This window comes from Enhydra lutris, unplaced genomic scaffold (assembly GCF_002288905.1).
Source record: "Enhydra lutris kenyoni isolate GAN:26980312 unplaced genomic scaffold, ASM228890v2 scaffoldscaffold4, whole genome shotgun sequence".
NCBI classification, from domain to species: domain Eukaryota; kingdom Metazoa; phylum Chordata; class Mammalia; order Carnivora; family Mustelidae; genus Enhydra; species Enhydra lutris.
The window spans coordinates 54841554-54863878 of NW_019154088.1; the positions used below are offsets into that span (position 1 = coordinate 54841554).

General features: G+C 42.5%; 1 protein-coding gene across 2 annotated transcripts; it reads left to right on the top strand.

Moving 5' to 3' along the window:
• The first annotated feature begins 569 nt into the window (after positions 1-569).
• On the top strand, positions 570-10533 carry LOC111161752 (dishevelled binding antagonist of beta catenin 1). Of its 2 annotated transcripts, none has more exons than XM_022525670.1 (4): positions 570-937; positions 3298-3430; positions 4164-4319; positions 7496-10533. In XM_022525670.1, exons 1-4 carry the CDS (start codon positions 593-595, stop codon positions 9397-9399), a joined length of 2538 nt encoding a protein of 845 aa, XP_022381378.1. In that variant the 5' UTR covers positions 570-592; the 3' UTR covers positions 9400-10533. The 2 variants fall into 2 exon arrangements, with proteins under 2 accessions (XP_022381378.1, XP_022381388.1); XM_022525680.1 differs by having other exon boundaries at positions 7607-10533.
• Positions 10534-22325: the final 11792 nt, after the last annotated feature.

Sequence of the window (22325 nt, forward strand, 5' to 3'; positions counted from 1 at the left end):
ACTGCTGCGTCCCCTCGCGACCCTGCCTGCGAGGCCGACTGTAACAGGATGCTGGGACTCGAGGCGCTCGCCCCTCGCTTTGTGCGAGGCAAAAGAGCCAATAAGGAACGAGGCAAAAATTGGGTGCAGTAAACCCGAAAAGGGGGCGAGGAGGCCCGCGGGAAGAGCGGGGGAGGAGACAGGGAGGAGCGGGGAGGGCCGAGAGAGGAGGAGGCCGGCGCCGAGCGCCAGCAGCGCCCCTGACAGAAGAGGGGGAAGCCTGGGAGAGCGGGCCTCGGAGCCGAGGGGCCGGCGCGGGGAGGCGGGCGCCAGGCGGGGGTTTGCCGGGCCGCCGCGCGTGACGTAGCGCCGGGCAGGGCGTTATCAGCTGCGGGGCCGCGGCGAAGGACGCGCGGCGACAGCGGACGGCGCCGCCCGGGCCCGGACGGCTGCAGCCCGCGGCCGCGAGTGGGTCCCGAGCGCTTCTGGCTGTCGCCCCGTCGCCGTGCCCCGTCCCAGGGCGGCATGAGCCCTCGGCCGCAGCCTTAGCGCCCGCTCCTCCGCCCGGGCGGCCGGGCTGCGGTGACGGGTGCTCGCTGCGAGGGTCGGGGCCATGAAGCCGAGTGCGGCCGGGACGGCGAGGGAGCTGGAGCCGCAGGCGCCGGCCCGGGGCGAACAGCGCGCGCTGGAGCCCGAGGGGCGCTGGCGGGAGAAAGGCGAGGCGGACACGGAGCGGCAGCGCACCCGGGAGCGGCAGGAGGCCACGCTGGCCGGGCTGGCGGAGCTGGAGTACCTGCGCCAGCGCCAGGAGCTGCTGGTTCGGGGCGCCCTGCGTGGCGCGGGGGGCTCGGGAGTCGCTGCGCCCCGCGCTGCGGAGCTGCCGGCGGAGGCGGCGCAACGCAGCCGCCTGGAGGAGAAGTTCTTGGAGGAGAATATCTTGCTGCTGCGGAAGCAATTGGTAGGTCGTGCCTGGAGGTAGGGGCACGGCTGTCCCTGCACAGGGGCTGGGATTCGGGCAGGTGGTCTGGGGGCGGGCGCGAGGGTGCCTCCGGCTGGGGGGATTCTCCCGGATCCCGGACCTCCATCCCCGCGTGGGCCCCGGGCGCCCACGCGTTTCTGGCGTGTGCTGGCTTTGTGTCAGGTGAGGGGCTGGCGACCCAGCGCGGATTGCCGGGAGGGGGTGGCAGCTCTCCCCTCCTCGCGCTGCCTTCGGGATTCTTGGGAGTCGCCTGGTTGTAACCTTCAGTCTCTCTAGTTAGACGAATGTAACGCCCTCTCCCTGAATGTTTGCAAACCCTCCTTTAAAATACCATTTCTTTTGGAGGTCTTAGCTTCGTGTCCTCCCGCCGAGAGGGGACAAAAGCCGAGGAGGGGGCTTGTGGCGAGGTTAACTGTCCGAAGCTGAATTTTACGATTACGCGGAAGCGCACGTAGGGAGCCCTGCCCCTCCCGGGACTCTCGGCACGCCAGCTTTTGCCTGGGCTGCTGCTTAATTTCAAATAGAAGTCCTTTGTATGAGGCAGCTAAAACATTGCAATGATAGAAATTTGGCTGGAGAAAGTGCCCCGTCCTCTCGTATTTTATGTGAACGGCAGTGGAGGTGGGAGAAGAGAGAACCTGCTCTTTGGCAGCATTAATCTTACTGGATTTCCGTCAGTGTCTCAGTCATTCTATGCCATCTGCATTAATGGGGAAGAAAAAGAACTTTGGCGCTTAATGTATTGATGAACAGCTCTTGACCCCGCCTCAGAATAATGGCGGCAGCTTTGTTATGGTGACCTCAAAAATGTAGTTTTGAAAAGAGGAAAAAATTTTTTTCTGAACATGTGATACTGTCTGAAACTAGACACATGCTAGATAATGTCCCTCCTACAATAGTGAACATAGGTGATGTTGCGTGGTTATTTGTCAAGGGGTTTCTTGCATTATCTCTTTTCAGATAATTTTTCTCTCTCCTCTCTCCCTCTCAAAAGCACCTCTCTCAAAGTGCTTTTACTTTGGTTTATTTTGCCTTAAGAAGCGAATTCTAGCAAACAGGCATATATGGGTTTTGTCTACAGGCTTTTTAAGTCAAAGGACAGACAGGAGGAATAATATTCCTATGCATCTATTTTTTAAAGATGCATCCTGATTTGTGCAATACCTTTTTTGGCATTTTACTGGTTTTTGGTAGCAGCCCAGATTCGTGTGTAATGTGGATTTGAGTCAATTCTTGCCGGCTGTGCCTTGGTCATTGACATTTTATGCATTGTCTTGTACAATAGCACCTTTTTCTCTTCACGAGTTTCAAGATTGTGAGTGGCACATTCCTGTTGTCCCCTGGAGGGGAGTAAGGCTACATGTCAGGAGAATTTCAGTCCAGTCAGTGTTTGTGGTACTATTTTCATTTGTAGACTTGGCATTCATGATTTGAACCAGATGCCTTTTTAGTTCTCTTGCTTTCCCAGCAGTAGGAAGCACTAGGTGGCGCTGTGAGTTAGCACTACAGATCTGTCACCTTTGGAAACCCAAGCTGAGTTGAAATCTTGATGGACCTTCCCTTGAGGGTTTTGGGTTTTGCCGGCTCACATTATACTTGGCACTGGCTATTAGTATTAGTTTCTCACTTTCAAAGGCCCTAAGACTGATTAAACCCCACAAAGCAACTAATAGAAAACAAAACTCTGTGGGACATTTGGCCAGAAAATCTCACCTAAGTAAGAGTATAGTGTACTGTAGGAAATATCTCACACCCTGACTTCAAATTAGAGTCTATTGTGAAGTATGGTTTTGTGAAAAATTGGCTGTACACAGAGGGTTTAAAAAAATCTCCTTATCCTTACCTATAAAAAGTGGATTTGTATATATTCTTTGAAACAAAAAGCAAGTCGTGTTTTTATGAAAAAACTTTATAGCACCACAAAATGCAAGAAAGTAACACTAAACGTAGGACATATTCTTGAAGTTTTTTTTTGTTTTTAATTTCAGGTCATCGAGTAAAATTTTGCTTTTGGAAGATATAGTGAACTCTATTTATTTATTTATTTTTTAAAAAGATTTTATTTATTTGACAGAGAGAGACAGCGAGAGAGGGAACACAAGCAGGGGGAGTGGGAGAGGGAGATGCAGGCCTCCCGCTGAGCAAGGAGCCTGATGTGGGGCTCGATCCCAGGATACTGGGATCATGACCTGAGCTGAAGGCAGCGGCTTAACTACCAAGCCACCCAGGCACCTCTAGTGAGCTCTTTAAATGGTAATTTGAGTACTGATAGCAGACTTTCTGGTTCTTTGTGACCAAAAATGTGTTCATTTTTCCTTTCTGTGTTTCTTCCTAATCAGAATTGTCTGAGGAGAAGAGATGCTGGTTTGTTGAATCAGTTGCAAGAACTTGACAAGCAGATAAGTGACCTGAGACTAGATGTAGAAAAGACATCTGAAGAGCACCTGGAGACGGACAGTCGGCCAAGCTCAGGTGAGTTTGTGAGCACAAGGATGGAATTCTGCACTCAAGTTCTACTTCAGCCCCCTGGGCCTTCCCAGACCTGCAAATGGCAATGGAATTAGTTTCTAGGGCAGAGAGATTTAAAAAAAAAAAAAGCAGTCTGCCATTCAGTTGTATGAGAGGGAAATAAAACCAGATGACAAAATTTTTAATAATGAGATTGATCTGACTGGAGTCCCCTGAGTTTAAAAATAAAAGCTTCTATTCAAATTTCTGGAAGAGCAGTCCTCCTTTGAAACTTGAGAAAGTCAGAACTGGGCTAGAAAATTAGTCACACTTCAACTTCCTGAGACCACTTCAAAAGTTTTTTTTTTCTTCTTTTAAGCCATTTGGCTTCTTAACTAGATTTGTTTTTTTCTTCAAATTATTCTTCCTGAAACTTTCACGATAAAGTTGAGGCTTTGAGAGATCTAAGTTTTGTTCCTTGCACATCTTTAAAGGTGGGGTCAAGGAGGAAGGTCAATTTGAGGGTGAGAGTAACTTTGAAATGTATCCATAGATATGGGCTCTTGGCCTTTTCCTAAGAGTTGCCTGAAATAAAATCATACAGGCACAATGCTAAATCCAGTGCACCAAAATTGCCCCCCACTACCACCGTCCCCCTCTCCTACCTTTCCTAGTTGATTAACTCTTTTCCTTTTAAGCACAAATGTGTACTATTGCTTGACGTGATCTTAATTCCAAATGGTGTTTTTATTTGTAGGGTTTTATGAGCTGAGTGATGGGGCTTCAGGATCCCTTTCCAATTCCTCTAACTCGGTCTTCAGTGAGTGTTTATCCAGTTGTCATTCCAGCACCTGCTTTTGCAGCCCCTTGGAGGCGACCTTGACTATCTCAGATGGTTGCCCCAAATCTGCAGGTAAGACTTTTTAGAATCGATAGACATTTTTTTAAAGGTTTTATTTATTTATTTGACAGACAGAGATCACAAGTAGGCAGAGAGGCAGGCAGAGAGAGAGGGGGAAGCAGGCTCCCCGCTGAGTGGAGAGCCGGATGCAGGGATCCATCCCAAGACCCTGAGGTCATGACCTGAGCTGAAGGCAGAGGCTTAACTCACTGAGCCACCCAGGTGCCCCTTGATAGACATTTTTAATTGGAAGGGGTGAAAGGCCCTTCAAGATGATGTAGCTTCAACCCCTTCTATTGATAGAAAAACAGAAGGTCAGAGCATTTCATCAGTGTGCTACAGTTCATGACATAGTTGATTTAGAACCATGATGATCACTCTTCAGGTCCTCCTTGGGTACTGGTTAGCTGACAGTGGCAAGATAGCTTGTCCTTAGAAATCCTGTCCCAATATTCAGGTCTCTTGGGCTTTGTTTGCAAGCCTTTGCTGTTAGCTTAACTTATTTGCATTTTCTCTTGAAAACCTCTTTGGATCTGTTTTTTTCTTCTTTTAATCATTGAAAGCTCAGACTTACACTAAGTTAAATTTATCTGTCAGACTGATTGGCACTTCAGGGAGCAGTGACCCCTCCATGTTCTCCAGAAGGTCTTGTACCATGGCAGCTGTCTTTTCTTCTAGCAGGTGGGCGGGATGAGATTCCCCTGGGCCATGTGCCACTGTTCCCCATTTTGGGCTATCCTCGAAGTGACCTCCAGAGAGAGTCGTGCAGTTGTTGGTATTGGAAGAGTTTCTGCATTTCCACCATATGTCCCACACTATACTAGGTGCTCTGCATACATTTATCTCCTTTGAATCCTCCCAATAGTTCTGCAGGGTGTGCAGGTATCGTTAGCTCCATCTTATGTCTCAGAAAAAGGAGGTCCAGTGAGGTTAGGTTAATTGTTTAAGGTTATATAGGTAGTGGGTAGCAGAGGCAGGACCATGCTTGGGACTAACTGCCAGGTCCAAGTTTTTTCCACGACATCAAGGGAATTCAGAAATTATTGTGTTCGACCTTCTCATTGAACAGAGGAGGAATTTGGTTTTATGAAACAGCCCGTCAGAGGCTCCTCATTTGCTGAATGGCAGAGTTGTTGCTGAAACTTGGGACTCCTTGCGTAGTTCTGCTTTACTGTGGTTCCTGAGAAGAGCAGAGAAAACATGGAGAGGAGCTGTGGGTGCCAGCACAAGTCACTATACTCTCGGTTTGTCTGTGTCCTCCACCTGGGCAGAAGGCTGAATTTTTGAGATCCAAGAAATGAAAACATCATGCCAGACAACTGAGGCTGCTAACTGGCTGGTTTTTTGTGTTTGTACTGTGTGCTGTCAGCAGCAATCACTTGGGGAAGGACGAATCTGTGTTATCTAGAGTGTCTAGGCCTCAAGTTCATTGGTAATTGCTCCCCTTCACTCTGCAGCTCTGGTTTCAGAGGGAAACTTTAAAACCCATTAAAGGTACTTTGGTAAAGGTTTTCCTTGAGGACAGACCCCCCGATCTCCCAAATGCCACATCGTCACATAACTGAGGCATTTGTACTGGGCCTTGGGGACTGAGATGTCTGTTTCGCTCCTTAACTCAGTTGAGAGTAGGGACAAAATAGTAAATTGTAGGTAAACATAAGGCAATGTTTAAATGTAGGGCAATGTTTAAACGTAGGGCAAAGATAGAGTAGTGGAGGAGGATGGATGGGCAACAATATTAGCTAAAAAGGTTTCCCTTTCTTATAGTTAGCTGTTTATTATGAGTAGAGGTGTGTGTGTGTGGGGTGGGGGGTAAGGACACAGCACTTTTACTTTATAATAATCTTTTCTTCACAAATGAATCCTATCTTTTCTGTGTCCAGAATATATTTTTCCCCAGGGCTGCTAATTACCATTGAAGGTCTTGGAGCTTTCCCTTAAATTAAGCAATTTACATAGACTCTGGCACATAGTAGTTTTTCAATATTTGAGTGAATAAGTATAATACAGGATATATTAAATAGTGACAAAAACTTTGATTTTCCTTTGCTAAAGTTCATTAAAGGGATTTCATATTTATAATAGTCACCAAGGGTAAGACATCAAAATCATTTAATTAAGCAAGAAAGCTTGATTTCCTTGTATTTTGGCATCTACATTTTTGAGATGTGGAAAATTTATTCATTAATATGACAACTCAATCGTTTAAAACCTTATCAAGAATTCCTTCCTATTTATTGTTTTATTTTTTAGTGTCACTATTGAAAATATAAGATTATTATTTACATTTGGTTAATCTTCATTGAAATTTGATCAGTTTCTTTGAACTTCCAATTGACAATTATACCAAACACATGTCATTAAGTAGGTCTAAAAATATAGAAAATGAGGAGAAACCTCTCAGAAAGTACAGTTTATCTGCAGTATTTCAAAAGGGAACCAGGTATAGAATACAGAGGGTAGAGTAGCCCAGAGAAAGAATGATTCAAAAAATGTTTTTTTCGAGTTGTAAATGCAGTGCATATTTATGGAAAATGTAGAAAATAGGAAATAAAGAAGAAAATCTCACTTGCTTTCTACACTGCAATGCGACTATTGGCATCCTGGTGTGCTTCATCTAAGACTTTTCTCTTTGCATATATATACAGTCAATAAAATTATAATCACAGTCTGGTATTATATCATGATTTTCACTAAACTTTAAAGCATTTTCCCCATATTATTCAATAGTTTGAAAGTTTTTTTTTTTTTTTAAGATTTTATTTATTTATTTGACAGAGATCACAAGTAGGCGTAGAGGCAGGCAGATAGAAGGGGAAGCAGGCTCCCCGCTGAGCAGGGATCCTGATGCAGGGCTTGATCCCAGGACCTGGAGATCATGACCCGAGCTGAAGGCAAAGACCCAATCCACTGAGCCACCCAGGTACCCCAATTTGAAAGTATTTTTAATGGCTGAATACTTTTCCTTCAGAGGATATATCATTTCCTGTTATGAATTTCTTTGTTAAATATTTCTTCCCTCATCCAGTAAGTAGTATGGACTGTATGTAAAAGAGTACAGTAGCTTGTAGGAATAGTTGATTCTTTAGCATTCTCTATCTGTGAATTTGTTTTCCTAGAAATTGGCCTGAGTCAAGCTGGTGCTGACCAATTAATTTCTTCAGAGTGTACCTTTAAATGTTTTTCAGATCTCATAGGATGGTTGGAATATAAAGAAGGCCATTGTGAAGACCAGGCCTCAGGGCCAGTTTGCCATACCCACTCCACATCACAATTTAATTCCCTTGGTATCATTGCAGATGTGAATCCCAAGTACCAGTGTGATCTGGTGTCTAAAAACGGGAACGATGTGTATCGCTATCCCAGCCCACTTCATGCCGTGGCGGTGCAGAGCCCAATGTTTCTCCTTTGTCTGACGGGCAACCCTCTGAGGGAAGAGGAGAGGCTTGGTAACCATGCCAGTGACCTTTGTGTGGGATCTGAGCTGGACGCCATCAAGACAGACACTTCCTTGCCATCTCCAAGCAGTTCGTGGTCTGCTCCCCATCCTTCGTCCAGTAAGAAAATGGATGGCTACATTCTGAGCCTGGTCCAGAAAAAAACACACCCTGTAAGGACCAACAAACCAAGAACCAGTGTGAATGCTGATCCCACGAAGGGGCTTCTGAGGAATGGGAGCGTCTGTGTCCGAGTGACTGGGGGCACCTCACAGGGCAACAGCGGGAACCTTAAAAATTCTAAACAGGTGCTTCTGGCCTCGGGCGGAATCCCTTCTTTGGACCTCGGGACGTTCTCCCCACCGAAGCAGTGGTCAAAGGAATCCAAGGCAGAACACGTGGAAAGCAAGAGGCTGTCCCCGCCGGAGGGCTGCTTGCCCGGCGCCGCCACTGAACTTCCAGCCAAGCATCTGCCCAAAAATGCCAAGCCCGCTTCCCAGGAACACGCCCGCTGTCCCACCGCTGTCCCAGGGGAGTCCCCCAAAGACAGCATTCAGGTCCTAGGCGCCCCCGCCAAGGAGAGCCCCGGGAGGGGCCCCGCGCCGCCGCCGGAGGGCAAAGCCCTCCAGCCGCTGAAAAAGCTGTCGCAAAAGAGCGGCCCTCCGCCCGCCCCTCCGGCAGCGCCCCCTCCTGTGCCCGCGGCGCCGCTGCCTGCGGCTTTTGCCGTAGAAGAGCGGCCGGCGCTGGATTTCAAGAGCGAGGGCTCCTCCTCCCAGAGCCTGGAGGAAGGGCCCCCGGCGAAGGCGCCGTCGGGCCCGGGCCCGCAGGCCATGGGCGGCAGGCCCCACCGCGGCGCCCGGATCGCGGCCGTCCCGCGGGGCTCGGCCCCGAAGCACCGGGGCGCCCCGGCCCTCCACGGCCCGGACAGCGCGCTGCCCCGGGTGAGGGAGAAGAGCCGCGTGGCGGGCAAGAAGTGCCGGTTCCCCGACGACGCGGACACAAACAGGAAACTCAGGAAGGCCTCGTCCCGCGGGAGGAAGGGCGGGGGCGGCCAGCCCGAGGCGGGTCTCTCCAGCCGGCCGCTCGGCGCGGGCCACAGAGCCGGGGGCAGGGCGCACGGCCATGGCCGGGAGGCTCTGGTGGCCAAGCCCAAGCACAAGCGAACTGACTCGCGGCGCTGGCGCTCGGCCGCCGAGGTGTCCCTGGAAGAGGCCCTGCGACGGTCGCGGCGAGCCCGGCGCGAGCACGTGGGACTGTATCCCGCCGCGGTGCCGCTGCCCTACGCCAGCCCCTACGCCTACGTGGCCAGCGACTCCGAGTACTCGGCCGAGTGCGAGTCGCTCTTCCACTCCACGGTGCTGGACACCAGCGAAGACGAGCGCAGCAACTACACCACCAACTGCTTCGGGGATAGCGAGTCCAGCGTGAGCGAGGGTGAGTTTGCGGGCGACAGCACGAGCTCCAGTGACTCCGAGGAAAGTGGGGGCCTCATCTGGTCCCAGTTCGTCCAGACCCTCCCCATCCAGGCGGTCACGGCCCCAGACCTCCACAGCAACCCCACGAAAACCTTTGTCAAAATTAAGGCTTCGCATAACCTCAAGAAGAAAATCCTCCGCTTTCGGTCCGGCTCTCTGAAACTCATGACGACCGTCTAAGGAACGCCGCTGGTGGGGAGAGCGGGGTGTTTTCTAGTTTTCTAGAGGAAAAGGTGGCGTCTTACTTCTTTGTGTGACAGTTTCACGGAATGCTTTCCTTTCCTTGCGGTTACCCTGAGGTCAGTTGTCTCGTCTTCATCCTGTAGGGACACTAGTGCCTTTAATGGAAGGTAAAGAATGTTTTTTTGTTGGCTAGGAGTAAATACTGGGTTTTTAATGGTGGTGATAGTGAATGAATTTTGTGATATCAGGTGATTTTTATCGGAAATTCTCCGAGCATCCGTGAAGGCACAGGTTTCGATGGTCCAGTCTTAGTGGGATGGGACCTTTTGATCTGAAGGTCAGGTTGATGGAATCTAGAACATACGTTTGCTTCTTGGTTCTCTCGGGCAGTGTCTCCACCAGGGTTTTCCTGTTGAGAGGCATCACATACAGTTGTGTGAAGTAGGTACGATGGACAGTCATTGTTTTCTGTAATTTTCAATATAGTCTCCCTTTCTTAGGTGGGTCCCCATTCTCTTTTCGTCTCAGAACTGTTTGGTTTACTGGACTCAGAACTTGAAGTCCAGCCCCTAGATCCAGAGCTGGTGACCTGGATAGGGAGGCTGGTAATAACCTTAAAAGGATTCACTAAAATTTTTGCTGCATTTGGTGCCTAGGCCCTAGTTACAGTAATCCTTTTAAGGGCCGATTAGCCAACATTTTGATGCCTTTTTCCTCCTCCCTGATTTGCAGCTGATCCAACCATTTCTTCCTGGAAGGACTTGTCTTTGGGATAGAATTTTGGTCCTGGGGTACTGAGAAATTCAGCCCTAATGAAATAACCCTTGGGTTTGACTCCACGCCCAGAATTGCTCACTGAGCACTGTGCCACCTAAGCATTGGCCTGAACATTTTAGTGCAATCCAGTCCAGATTGGACCACTGACCCTGTCTGGAAGGGCTTTTTAAAAAAAAAAAAAATTGTTTTGGTAAACAGTATTGTGTAAAATTGTTTTTTATACCAATATATGCATGTTTTGTGCATGAGTAGTATTTGTTTTGATATTTCTATGATGTTAAATTACTGTATGATATAAACAGTATGTGTTTTTATATATCATTGTGTAAATTTAATATAACGCATTTTATGCTGTAATAAACAGTTTGTTTTACTACTGTTAAGTTTGTTGTTTGGGTATAAAACCAGTTACACATAAAAATCTTGTGCTGATTGTTTTGGAATTTCTATTCTAAGCATTAGAATATTTGCAATAATTGAAGCAGGTTTTAGGCATAGGCTTCGATTGGATGGTGAGTAAACAAATGAAAAGCAAACCACTTCCTTAGAATAGTTAAGGTAATTCTTTAAAATTTAAGGTAAATTTGGTAGGGGTCATCCAAGGAGAATATTTCTGAGAAGAGTCTTCCTACTCCCCCAACTTTTCAGTATAAAAAAAACTTCTGACAAGGAAAAGTTGAAATGAGAGCACACCTGTATAGCCAACACCCAGATTCAAAAATTGCTAACGCTTTAACTTTCTTTACGTATATATTAGGTTAAACCGTATTCCTGGTTTTGAAGCCTAAAGACAGATTTTGGCAATCTTCTCTCTCCACCACACTGCGCTACTCCTTTAAAGTAAATTTCAGGCAGCATGGTAATTCCTGTCTAAAAACTTAAGCATGTATTTCCTAAGAACAAGGAAATTCTTAGGATAGAACTAAAATACAGAACTAAAACGTCATGATCACACCTAAGGAAAACTGGCAATAATTCTGAATATCATCAAATATTTAATCTCTATTCAGATTTTCCAATTTGTTTCAGACTTCTTTTTTTAAAATTTTTAAAAAAGATTTTATTTATTTATTTGGGAGAGAGAGAGAGAGGAGAGAGGTCAGAGGGAGAAGCAGACTCCCTGCTAAGCAGGGAGCCTGATGTGGGACTCGATCCTGGGATTGCAGGATCATGACCTGAGCCAAAGGCAGTTGCTTAACCAATTGAGCCACCCAGGTGCCCCTTGTTTCAGATTTTTTTTTTTTTAAGATTTTATTTATTTATTTGAGAGAGAGACAGTGAGAGAGAGCATGAGCGAAGAGAAGGTCAGAGGGAGAAGCAGGCTCCCCATGGAGCTGGGAGCCCGATGTGGGACTCGATCCCGGGACTCCGGGATCATGACCTGAGCCGAAGGCAGTCGTCCAACCAACTGAGCCACCCAGGCGTCCCTTGTTTCAGATTTTTAACAGCAGTTTCCTCCCTTTAACTTGACAGGTTTCAGTCAGTATGTGGCGTTTGGTTGTAGATCTTTTGTCTTTTTAGTTTAGAATAGTCTCATCCCATTTCTTAAAAGTGACACTGGGTTTTTAAATTTATAGTTATAGAAGGGCTTACATTCTGGGTTTGGTTGTTTCCTTATGCTGTCTTTTAATGCCTAGTCCTATTTCCTGTAAACCGTGTAAGGGTTGGTTAGACTCAGGTTAAACGTTCTTGGCAAGATGATTTCACTAGTGATCTTTTGTGTTTTTATTGCTTCACATTAAGAAACATCAGATTGCCCTACTATTACTGAATTTTAAGAGTGATTGCTGAATTTAAGAGTGGTTAAGGGGGTGAGCAGAGATTTCTCCATTATAAAGCTTTTTTTCTCTGCAAATGGTTATTATTTGTGGGTGATTCTTCAATATTGTGTGGCTGTTCTTCAAAACATTGTGCTTAATGGCTTTAGCTTACACTGCTGATCCTTGCATGAACCAGTTACTGCCTTGGGGGTTCACAATGGTGGTTTTCTAAATATCTTTCCTTCTACATTCTACAAAAAAAGGCTTTCCTTATTTTTTTCCCTTTTCCTTTTTTTTTTTAATTTAAATTTTAGTTAACATATGGAACAATATTGGTTTCTGAAGTAGAATTCAGTGATTTGTCAATTACATACAACACCCAGTGCTCATCACAAGTGTCCCCTTTAATACCCACCAGCCACCCAGCCATACCCCATCCGCCTCCCTCCGTCACCCCTCGGTTTGTTCTCTTATATTAAGAGTCTCTTATAGTTTACTTCCTTCTCCTTTTGTTCACCCATTTTCTTTCTTAAATTACACATTTGAGTGAGATCATAGAATATTTGTCTTTCTCTGATGACTTATTAGCATAATATGCTCTAGCTTTATCTACATTGTTGCAAATGACAAGATTTTTTTGAGTAATATTCAAATAATATTATTTGAGTCATACTCCATTATGTATGTGCATGTACCATATCCTTATCCATTCATCAGTTGATGGACATTTGGGTTTTTTCCATAGTTTGGCTATTGTTAATAATACCCATTTTTCTTTTTTGAATATCATGGTGGACTCATGGATTTTTGTTTATTTGATATCTTATAATCATAGTTACTGTTTGTTTTTGATGCTCAGCATGTCCCAAATTTGGCCAATGGGAGGACAAATTTTGTTAAAAGGAAACTAGAATCAGCCCAGTCTCATATTTGCTAAGAAATGCACTCAATTATAATGAATTTTTCATATGCTAAATTTCAACACAACAACAATTCCTTAACCATTTTTTAAAATTTTGTCTTGGAAATTTTCTTTTCCTATACTCTTTATACCTCTTGTGTCTGAGAAGGCTTTTAACTTATAGAACATAGCAAGTAATTTCTCCATGGCTTATAAAGGTAAGAAATCTTTTTTCTTTTTTTAATAAGACATCTTTTTAGCAAGAACTCTCAGACAATTCTGTTCTTCAAAATGTTTAGTCTTTTACTATTCATATTTTTTTAAAAAAAATTTTGTTACTATTCATATTTTTTTAAAAAAAAATTTTGTTTATCAGAGAGAGACAGCACAAACAGAGGGAGCTGCTGAGGGAGAAGCAGACACCCCACCAAGCAGGGAGTCCAAAACAGGGTTCCATCCCAGGGCCCTGGGATCATGACCTGAACTTCCTGAGCCGAAGGCAGATGCTTAACCAACTGAGCTACCCAGGCACCCTTATTCATGTGTTTTTATATGCAACCTGTCATTCTGCTTGGACTAGAATTTCTTTGACTACCTGATTAAGTCAAGCACAAGTAAGGGGATGATCTCACCATCTTTTCTAATGCTGTGATCCGATCTCTTTGGGGGCAGGCTATAAAGTTTATGGTTTAAGGCAACTGTGACCTGAAGTCAGTTCTTGAATCCAAGTTGTTCTCAATGAGCATTATTCTTAGAAGGGGATGCTCTCTGAAAGCCAGCTTCTAAATAATTACATTTTAGGTGACAGAATGCCAACCGAAGAGAAACATGAAAAACAGGATTTTCCAAGAACCTTCGGTTTGTCCTCCTCTGTCCATTGCTTGACTTCTCTAGCAAGCAGTTGGGTTGCATTTGGAAAATTGGGTTTTGTCCATTATTTTCAGTGACGAAGTAGCTGCCATTGTTATAAACAAAAATACTCCTTATTTTCCTTTATTAAGATAAATTACAGATGCTCATTGTCAAAAAAAGAAAAGAATCTATCTTAACAAAACATAGGTGTTTAACTTCTGTTAATCCTCAAATCTCACTCTTCAATAAGTTTGGTGTATATGTTTCCATATTCTGTTATATGCACATACAAATACATAACCTTTATATTTTTTCTTCAAAAATGTAGATCCAATCTATATGTATTATTCTGTTATTTGCTTGCTTCATTTATTTCATGAACCTGTATAGTAGATATAATTTCTAATTCCTTTTAGTGGGATTCCAAGTGTGTTCTTATTGAGAAAAAAGGCACTAGATTTTATTGCTTACTTTTTTGTTCAGAAAAATTCTAATATTTAGCAACAAAAGTGTTAATGCAAGTGCTATACCTTTGCACATATATTACTTTTCTAGGTTTCTAACGTATTTTGTTATTTTGTATTGTGAGCTCACTTCCTAGTAGGGTATTATTAGGGAATCCCGTGAGGCTTGATTCATAATTTTTTCATACTGAGAAGCTTTGTTTTTTTCTGCCAGGTGTTTCAGGGACATTTTTAGCCCGAACACTATTTATGTATGCATGTATGTATGTATGTATGTATGTATTTATTTATTTATAGTACTCTCTACACCCAATATAGGGCTTGAACTAACAACCCTGATATCAAGAGTCAATGCTCTTCCGACTGAGCCTGCCACATGTCCTCTGGACCACCTTTTAGGTTAATTTCTTTACTTGGGGTTACCTGACTACCGAGGTAGTATATATTCAAATCGTAAGCACACATGAGGATTAACTGTGGTTATATATTCTCAGGGGAGACCTTTCCCAAGGCAGGAGAGCTTCCTTATTTTTTCCTGCGCTAGCAAGTGGAATGTTTTCTTGGACCAATCTTTTACTGAGGGTGTAGGCCTTCACTGTTTTCAGGAATCTGGGGGAGTCTCAGTCCCAAATCCTACCCTCAGTCTCAAATCCAAGCCAAGTTCTTGTCTCTGAGTGCCTTTATAAACCAAAACCCCTTGCTTAAGGGACTAGCAATCTCTCCCTCTAGTCTTTAAGGGTAGACCAAACCTGTGTGTCTTTCTTTCTCATGAAGTCAAAACACACTTAAGAGGATGTTTGTTAATAGTTTACCAGTCATTTCTGTTTTATAGTGAGACAATTAGGTTATCTAGTTCACAATATGGCTGGAAGTATAGGACTGCTTGTTGCCTTTGTCAATAAGTTGGTTTCTCCCTTCTTCTTATTTTTGGTATAATTTTATTGAGATGCAATTGAAGTCCAGTAGAATGCACATATTTGAACTGCACAATTTGAACAGTTTTGACATATGTATATACCCGTGTAACCACCACAATCAGCATAAACATTTCCATCATTCTCAAAAGTTTCTTTGATCCCTTTTGTAATCATCTCTCCCTCCACACTTTCCCCCAGACAACCACTAATTAGCTTTCTGTCAGTATGGATTACTTTGTAGTATACTCTTTTTTGCCTGAATTTTTCATTCCACATCATGATTTTTATTTTATTTATTTTTTATTAACATATAATGTATTATTTGCCCCAGGGGTACAGGTCTATGAATCATCAGGCTTACACATTTCACAGCACTGACCATAGCACATACCCTCCCCATTGTCCATCACCCAACCACCCCATACCTACCTCCCTACTCCCCAGCAACCCTTAGTTTGTTTGGTGAGATTAAGAGTCTCTTATGGTTTGTCTCCCTCCCGCTCCCATCTTGTTTCATTTTTTTCCTTCCCTATCCCACACAACACCCCGCCTCCCTCTCAAATTCCTCATATCAGAGAGATCATATGATAATTATCTTCCTTTGATTGACTTACTTCACTCAGCATTATACTCTCTAGTTCCATCCACATCATTACAAATGTCAAGATTTCGTTTCTTTTGATGGTTGCATAGTGTTCCATTGAAGATACATACACCACTTCTTCTTTATCCATTCATCTGTTGATGGACCTCTAGGTTCTTTCCATAGTTTGGCTATTGTGGACATTGCTGCTATAAACATTCGGGTGCACATGCTCCTTCTGATCACTACATTTATGTCTTTAGGATAAATACCCAGTAGTGCGATTGCTGGGTCATAGGGTAGCTCTATTTTTAACTTTCTGGGGAAACTCCATACTGTTTTCCAGAGTGGCTGTACCAGCTTGCATTCCCACCAACAGTGTAGGGGGGGTCCCCTTTCTCTACATCCTTTCCAACATCTGTCATTTCCTGACTTTTTAATTTTAGCCGTTCTGACTGGTGTGAGGTCGTATCTCATTGTGGTTTTGATTTGTATTTCCCTGATGCTGAGTGATGTGGAGCAATTTTTCATGTGTCTGTTGGCCATCTGGATGTCTTCTTTGCAGAAATGTCTGTTCATGTTTTCTATCCATTTCATGATTGGATTATTTGTTCTTTGGGTGTTGAGTTTGATAAGTTCTTTATAGATTTTGGATACTAGCCCTTTATTTGATATGTCATTTGCAAATATTTTCTCCCATTCTGTCAGTTGTCTTTTGGTTTTGTTGACTGTTTCCTTTGCTGTGCAAAAGGTTTTGATCTTGATGAAGTCCCAATGGTTCATTTTTGTCCTTGCTTCCCTTGCCTTTGGCGACGTTTCTAGGAAGAGTTTGCTGCCTGTGGTCTCCTCAAGGATTTTGATGGATTCCTGTCTCACATTGAGTTCTTTCATCCATTTCGAGTCTATCTTTGTGTGTGATATAAGGAAATGGTCCAGTTTCATTCTTCTGCATGTGGCTGTCCAATTTTCCCAACAAAAAGAGACTGTCTTTTTTCCATTGGACATTATTTCCTGCTTTGTCTAAGATTAGTTGACCATAGAGTTGAGGGTCTATTTCTGGGCTCTGTATTCTGTTCCATTAGTCTATGTGTTTGTTTTTGTGCCAGTACCATACCGTCTTGACGACTATAGATTTGTAATAGAGCTTGAAGTCTGGAATTGTGATGCCACAAACTTTCGTTTTCTTTTTCAACATCCCTCTGGCTATTTGGGGTCTTTTCAGGTTCCATATAAATTTTAGGATTATTTGTTCCATTTCTTTGAAAAAAATTGATGGTATTTTGATAGGGATTGCATTAAATGTGTAGATTGCTTTAGGTAGCATAGACATTTTTATAGTATTTGTTCTTCCAACCTGTAAGCATGGAACGTTTTTCCATTTCTTTGTGTCTTCCTCAATTTCTCTCATGAGTATTTATACTTTTCTGAGTACAGATTCTTTTCCTCTTTGGTTAGGTTTATTCCTAGGTGTCTTATGGTTTTGGTTGTGATTGTAAATGAGATTGACTCCTTAATTTCTCTTTCTTCTGTATTGTTGTTGGAGTATAGAAATGCAACTGATTTCTGTGCATTGATTTTATATCCTGACACTTTACTGAATTCCCACATCATGATTTTTAGATTCTAACATGCTATGTCATGTCTCAATAGTTCATTCATTTTTTATTACCGAGTTGTATTTGTGTAGATATATAGCAGTTTGTTTTTCTTATTTACTTGTTGATGGACATTTGGGTTATTTCCAGGTTGGGGCTGTTATAAATAAAGCTGTGAAGAACATTCATGTACAGGTCTTTGTGGGGACAGATGTCTTTGTTTCTTATAGCTAGATGCCCAGGAGTGGAATGCCTTGGTCTTGGTCTTGTAGTAGGTATATGTTTAATGTTTTAAGAAATTACACAATTATTTTCCAAATTAATTATGCCATTTTACATTCCTACCAGGAGTTAGGAGAATTTGGCTACTCCATATCTTTGCTATCATTTGGCATGCCCGGTCTTCATTTTAGCCACTCTAATGGCTATGTAATGATATCTCATTGTGGTTTTAATTTGAATTTCCCTGATAACTAATGATGTTGAGTATCTTTTCATAAGCTTATTGGCCATCTATATATCTTTGATTAGTTGTCTGCTCACATAGTTTGTCCATTTAAAAAATTGTGTTGTTGGGCTTCATATTATTGAGTTGTAAGAGTTTATAAATACCATGTAAAAGTCCTTTGATATATGTTGTCAATATTTTTTCCCATCTGTGGCTTGACTTTTCACTTTCTTTTTTCTTTTTAAAAGGTTCATTTATTTATTTGAGAGAGAGAACACATGCACACGACTGTCAGGGGAGGGGCAGAGGGAGAGATCTGCTTGGAGATTGAGTTCATGCAGGCTCAATCTCACCACTCATCAATGAGATCACAGGCCAAGCTGAAACCAAGAGTCAGACACTCAACCGACTGAACCAGGCACCCCTTGTCTTTTCACTTTCATAATGATGTCTTATGAAAAACCAAAGTTTTAAATTTGTATCAAGTCCAATTCTTTATTTTTCCTTTTATGGTTTGGGTTTTGGTATCCCATCTAGGAAACCTTGCTTAATCCAAAGTTGTAAAGATTTTTTCTGAGTTTTCTTCTATAAGTTTTATGATTTTAGGTTTACATATAAGCCAATGACCTTCTTTTGAGTTAATTTTTGTATATGATGTGAAGTAAGAATAGATGTTCAGTTTTTCCACAGATATTCAGTTTGTCTATAACTATTTTGTTGAAATGATTTTCCCTTCTGAATTGACACCTTTGTAAACACACACACACACACAGAGTTGACACATGTATGTATCTACTTCTGGATTCTGTTGTTTCATTTACCTATATGCCTATTTTTTAACCAATAACAAACTGTCTTGATTTTTGTAGCTTTATAGTATTGAAATAAGGTAGGACAAGTCTTCCAACTTTGCTGTCCTCTTTCTCCTTTTTTTTTTTTTTAAGATTTTATTTATTCATTTGAGAGAGGGAGACAGACAGAATGAGCAGGGGGAGGGGCAGAGGGGAAGCAGATTCCCTGCTGAGCAGGACTTCTGGGCAGATCCTAGGACCCAGAGATCATGACCTGATCTAAAGTCGGTTGCTTAACTGAGCCACCCAGATGCCCCTTCCTCTTTCTACTTCTAATTCCTTTGATCACTCTAGATCTTTTTTTTTTTTTAAAGATTTTATTTATTTATTTATTTGACAGCAAGAAATCACAAGTAGGCAGAGAGGCAGGCAGAGAGAGAGGAAGGGAAGCAGGCTCCCTGCTGAGCAGAGAGCTGAGAAGGGGCTTGATCCCAGGACCCTGGGATCATGACCTGAGCCCAAGGCAGAGGCTTTAACCCACTGAGCCACCCAGGCACCCCAGATCACTCTAGATCTTTTGCATTATCATATAAACTTTGGAATCAGACTGTCAAATTCTACAAAACAAAACAAAAACTTGCTGATTTGGTATCACATGGAATATAGTTTGTACTAGAGATACTGCCATTTAAAAAATGAGGTTTTACCATAAGTAACTCTTAATCTCACAAAACAAACTGAGGGTTGATGGGGGGAGGGGGGATGGGAGAGGGAAAGTGGGGTTATGGACATTGGGGAGGGTATGTGCTATGGTGAGTGCTGTGAAGTGTGTAAACCTGGCGATTCACAGACCTGTACCCCGGGGATAAAAATATATGTTTATAAAAAAAAAGTAATAAAAAAATATTTAAAAAAATGAGGTTTTAATCCATGAGTACGCTATAGCTTTCCATTTATTTAGATCTTCTTTAATTTTCTTCAGCAATGTTTTATAGTTTTAGTGTAGAAGTCTTGGTCATCTTTTGCTAGATTTATTCCTATGTATTTTACGATTTTTGGTGATATTGTAAATAGAAGTTTTGTAAATTTTATTCTCCAATTGCTGCTGGAACAAAAGAATATAATTGATACTGCATATTAACCTTGAACTGTGCACCTTGTTAACTTAATTTCTTTGTTTTAGTGATGGTTTTGTAGAATTCTAATCCTAGGCTTTTTTGATATTGTCCTAAAGTCTGGAAACTGTTGTTCATTTTTTTCAATCTTTTCTCTTTGTTCTTCAATTTGGATAATTACTATTGCTCTATCTTCATTATCCTTAGTTATCTACATTCTGCTATTGGACCCATCCAGTGAAAAAAAATTAATTTAGATAATACATTTTTCAGTCCTAAAGTTTCCAGATGGGTGTGTTTTGTAGTTGTTGTTGTTTTTAGTTTCCGTTTCTTTACTTTCTCTTTTCATTCATTTCAAATGTGTTTTACCTCATGGAGCATAGTTATAGTAGCTCTTTGAAAATCTTTGATAGTGGGGTGCTTGTGTGTCTCAGTTGGTAAAGTATCTGCCTTTGGCCCTGGTCATGATCCTAGGGTCCTGGGATCCAGCACCGCATGGGGCTCCTTGCTTGGTCGGGAGCTTGCTTCTCCCTCTGCCTGTTGCTACCCCTGCTTGTGCTCGCTCTCTCTGACAAATAAATAAAATCTTTAAAAAAAAAAAGTCTTTGATAGTTTCACCATTTAGGTGATCTTGAGGTTGTCCTCCATTGACTGTTTTTCCCTAAAGAATTTGTCACGTTTTCCTGTTTTTTTGGTTGTCAAGTATTTTCAGGTTGTATCCTGAACATTGTTGATGTAATATTTTATGGGTTTTGGGTTTTTTTAATAATTCTTAGGAGAATGTTGATGTTTTTGCTTTAGCAAGCAATTGACCCAGCTAGGCTCTGACTTCAGCTAAATTCTTCTTAACCTTTGTGGGCAGTGGTTTACATCTCGGTTAAAGTAATCAAGCCTTTAATGTACCACTTTGGGTCTGTCCTGCACATGTATAGTTCAGGGGTTAGTCTGCGACTTATGCAGGTGGTTCATATCTCATTTAAATTGTCAGTGCCTTTGCTGTGTTGATTTGAGTCTGTACCTTACATGAAGGGCTCATTCGCAGAGTTGGGGAGCCCCCGTCTCTGTTTCTTTCCCTTTGGGGATTTCTCCCATTCACTCTACCCCCCCAGGATCAAGATTTCTGGTCCCTGTGGCTAAAAAGACGTTTCTATTGGAATTTTAGCTTCCTATAGCACACACTACTCTGAAACTGGAGCCTGTTCTCAGGATAAAGCTGCATGAGAAAAGAGAGAATGGAAAACTCACCCATCCCCCCAAATCCATTTACTTTTGTTTACTTTCACAGTTCTCAGGTAGTTCCCTTCCTCCCCCCCCCCATATTTTTATCAGAGCTTTTAATTGTAAACAGTAGGAGGGCTAGGTTATTGTGGGCTCACACTGCCGTAGCAGAACCAGAATCCACTGACCCATTTACTTTTATATGGATGGAATTCAAAGACTCAGCAGAGTCCTACTTACACATAGGCTTTCTGTGTTCTGGTTCTTAAATGTCGTATAATAGTAAGCGTCGTTGAAAGCAGGGAAATCCTTTATCAGTGTTGAGGAGGGTATATTTAGAGTTGGCACAGTCAATTTTATTTTACTTTTTTCTAGGTGCAAACCTTTAATTTAGAAGGTATAAGGGAGCTATATAATTTATTTCTATACTGCTTTTTCTTTTGGGGCTAAAAAGTACATAACATTCTTTACATATATGTATATTGCTTGAAAGGTGATATAAAAGTGCCTTTTGTTTCCTTGGGATCATTTTGTTTCATTTCAGACCTGTCACTTTTAATTATTTACCTGATCGTCCTATCTCTCACCATAATGTACATACAGTTTATAATGATGCTTTTGAAAATGGTTACTTACTCCTTGGTCCACAGTCCTTTTTTGGAGCTGCTACAACCTATCTGTGAAACATAAGGAGTAGCAGCATGGAGCCTAGAGCTGATTCAGAGAATTATTTTAATTTGAGGACCGTTGCCCAGGTAAATAACAGCTGCTTTGGAATCATTACAGCTGAAGTGGTCAATGAATAATTTACCTTCATATTTAAGCATAACAGATGAATATTTCAGGGTTACCAAACCATAAAAAAAGTCTTAAATATCATTAGTTCATCTAGCAGTTATATTTTAAAGGGAACGCTACAAACAGATACTAGGATGGAGAGCTGCAGCCTAGAGAGTTTTGTTGGGAGGTTGTGATTCATGATGGTGAACATCAAAATGATCAGAGTAGGATTTGGTTTTGGTAAACAACCCTAAAATCTATTTATTTATTAAAATTTTATGCAAAATGTGTTAAGTCTTTGAACTGGCAAACTTGGGCAGGGAATCTTGCAGAACATCTTTTTCCCATGAAATTTTCTTTTAAAATTTATATTCCTTACTTAAGAGGAGGCTAGTCCCACATTTCTGGCTTTCTAGTGGGTTCTGGCGTTTTATTCTGAATATTGTACTTAGCTAGAACCAGGATATGCAGAGGTCTATTTTTTTACTCTAAGGGGAGTTTACTGTTTTATTTTATTAAAAAATTTTTTTTTATTTATTCATTTGAGAGAGAGAGAGAGAATGAGTGATGAGAGAGGCAGAGGGAGAAGCAGACTCCTCACTGAGCCAGGAACCTGACCCCAGGACCCAGAGATCATGACATGAGGGGAACACCTAAACCACCTGAGCCCCTCAGGAGCCCCAGGGAGTTTTTGTTTTTTCATTTTTTTTTTTTTTTTTTTT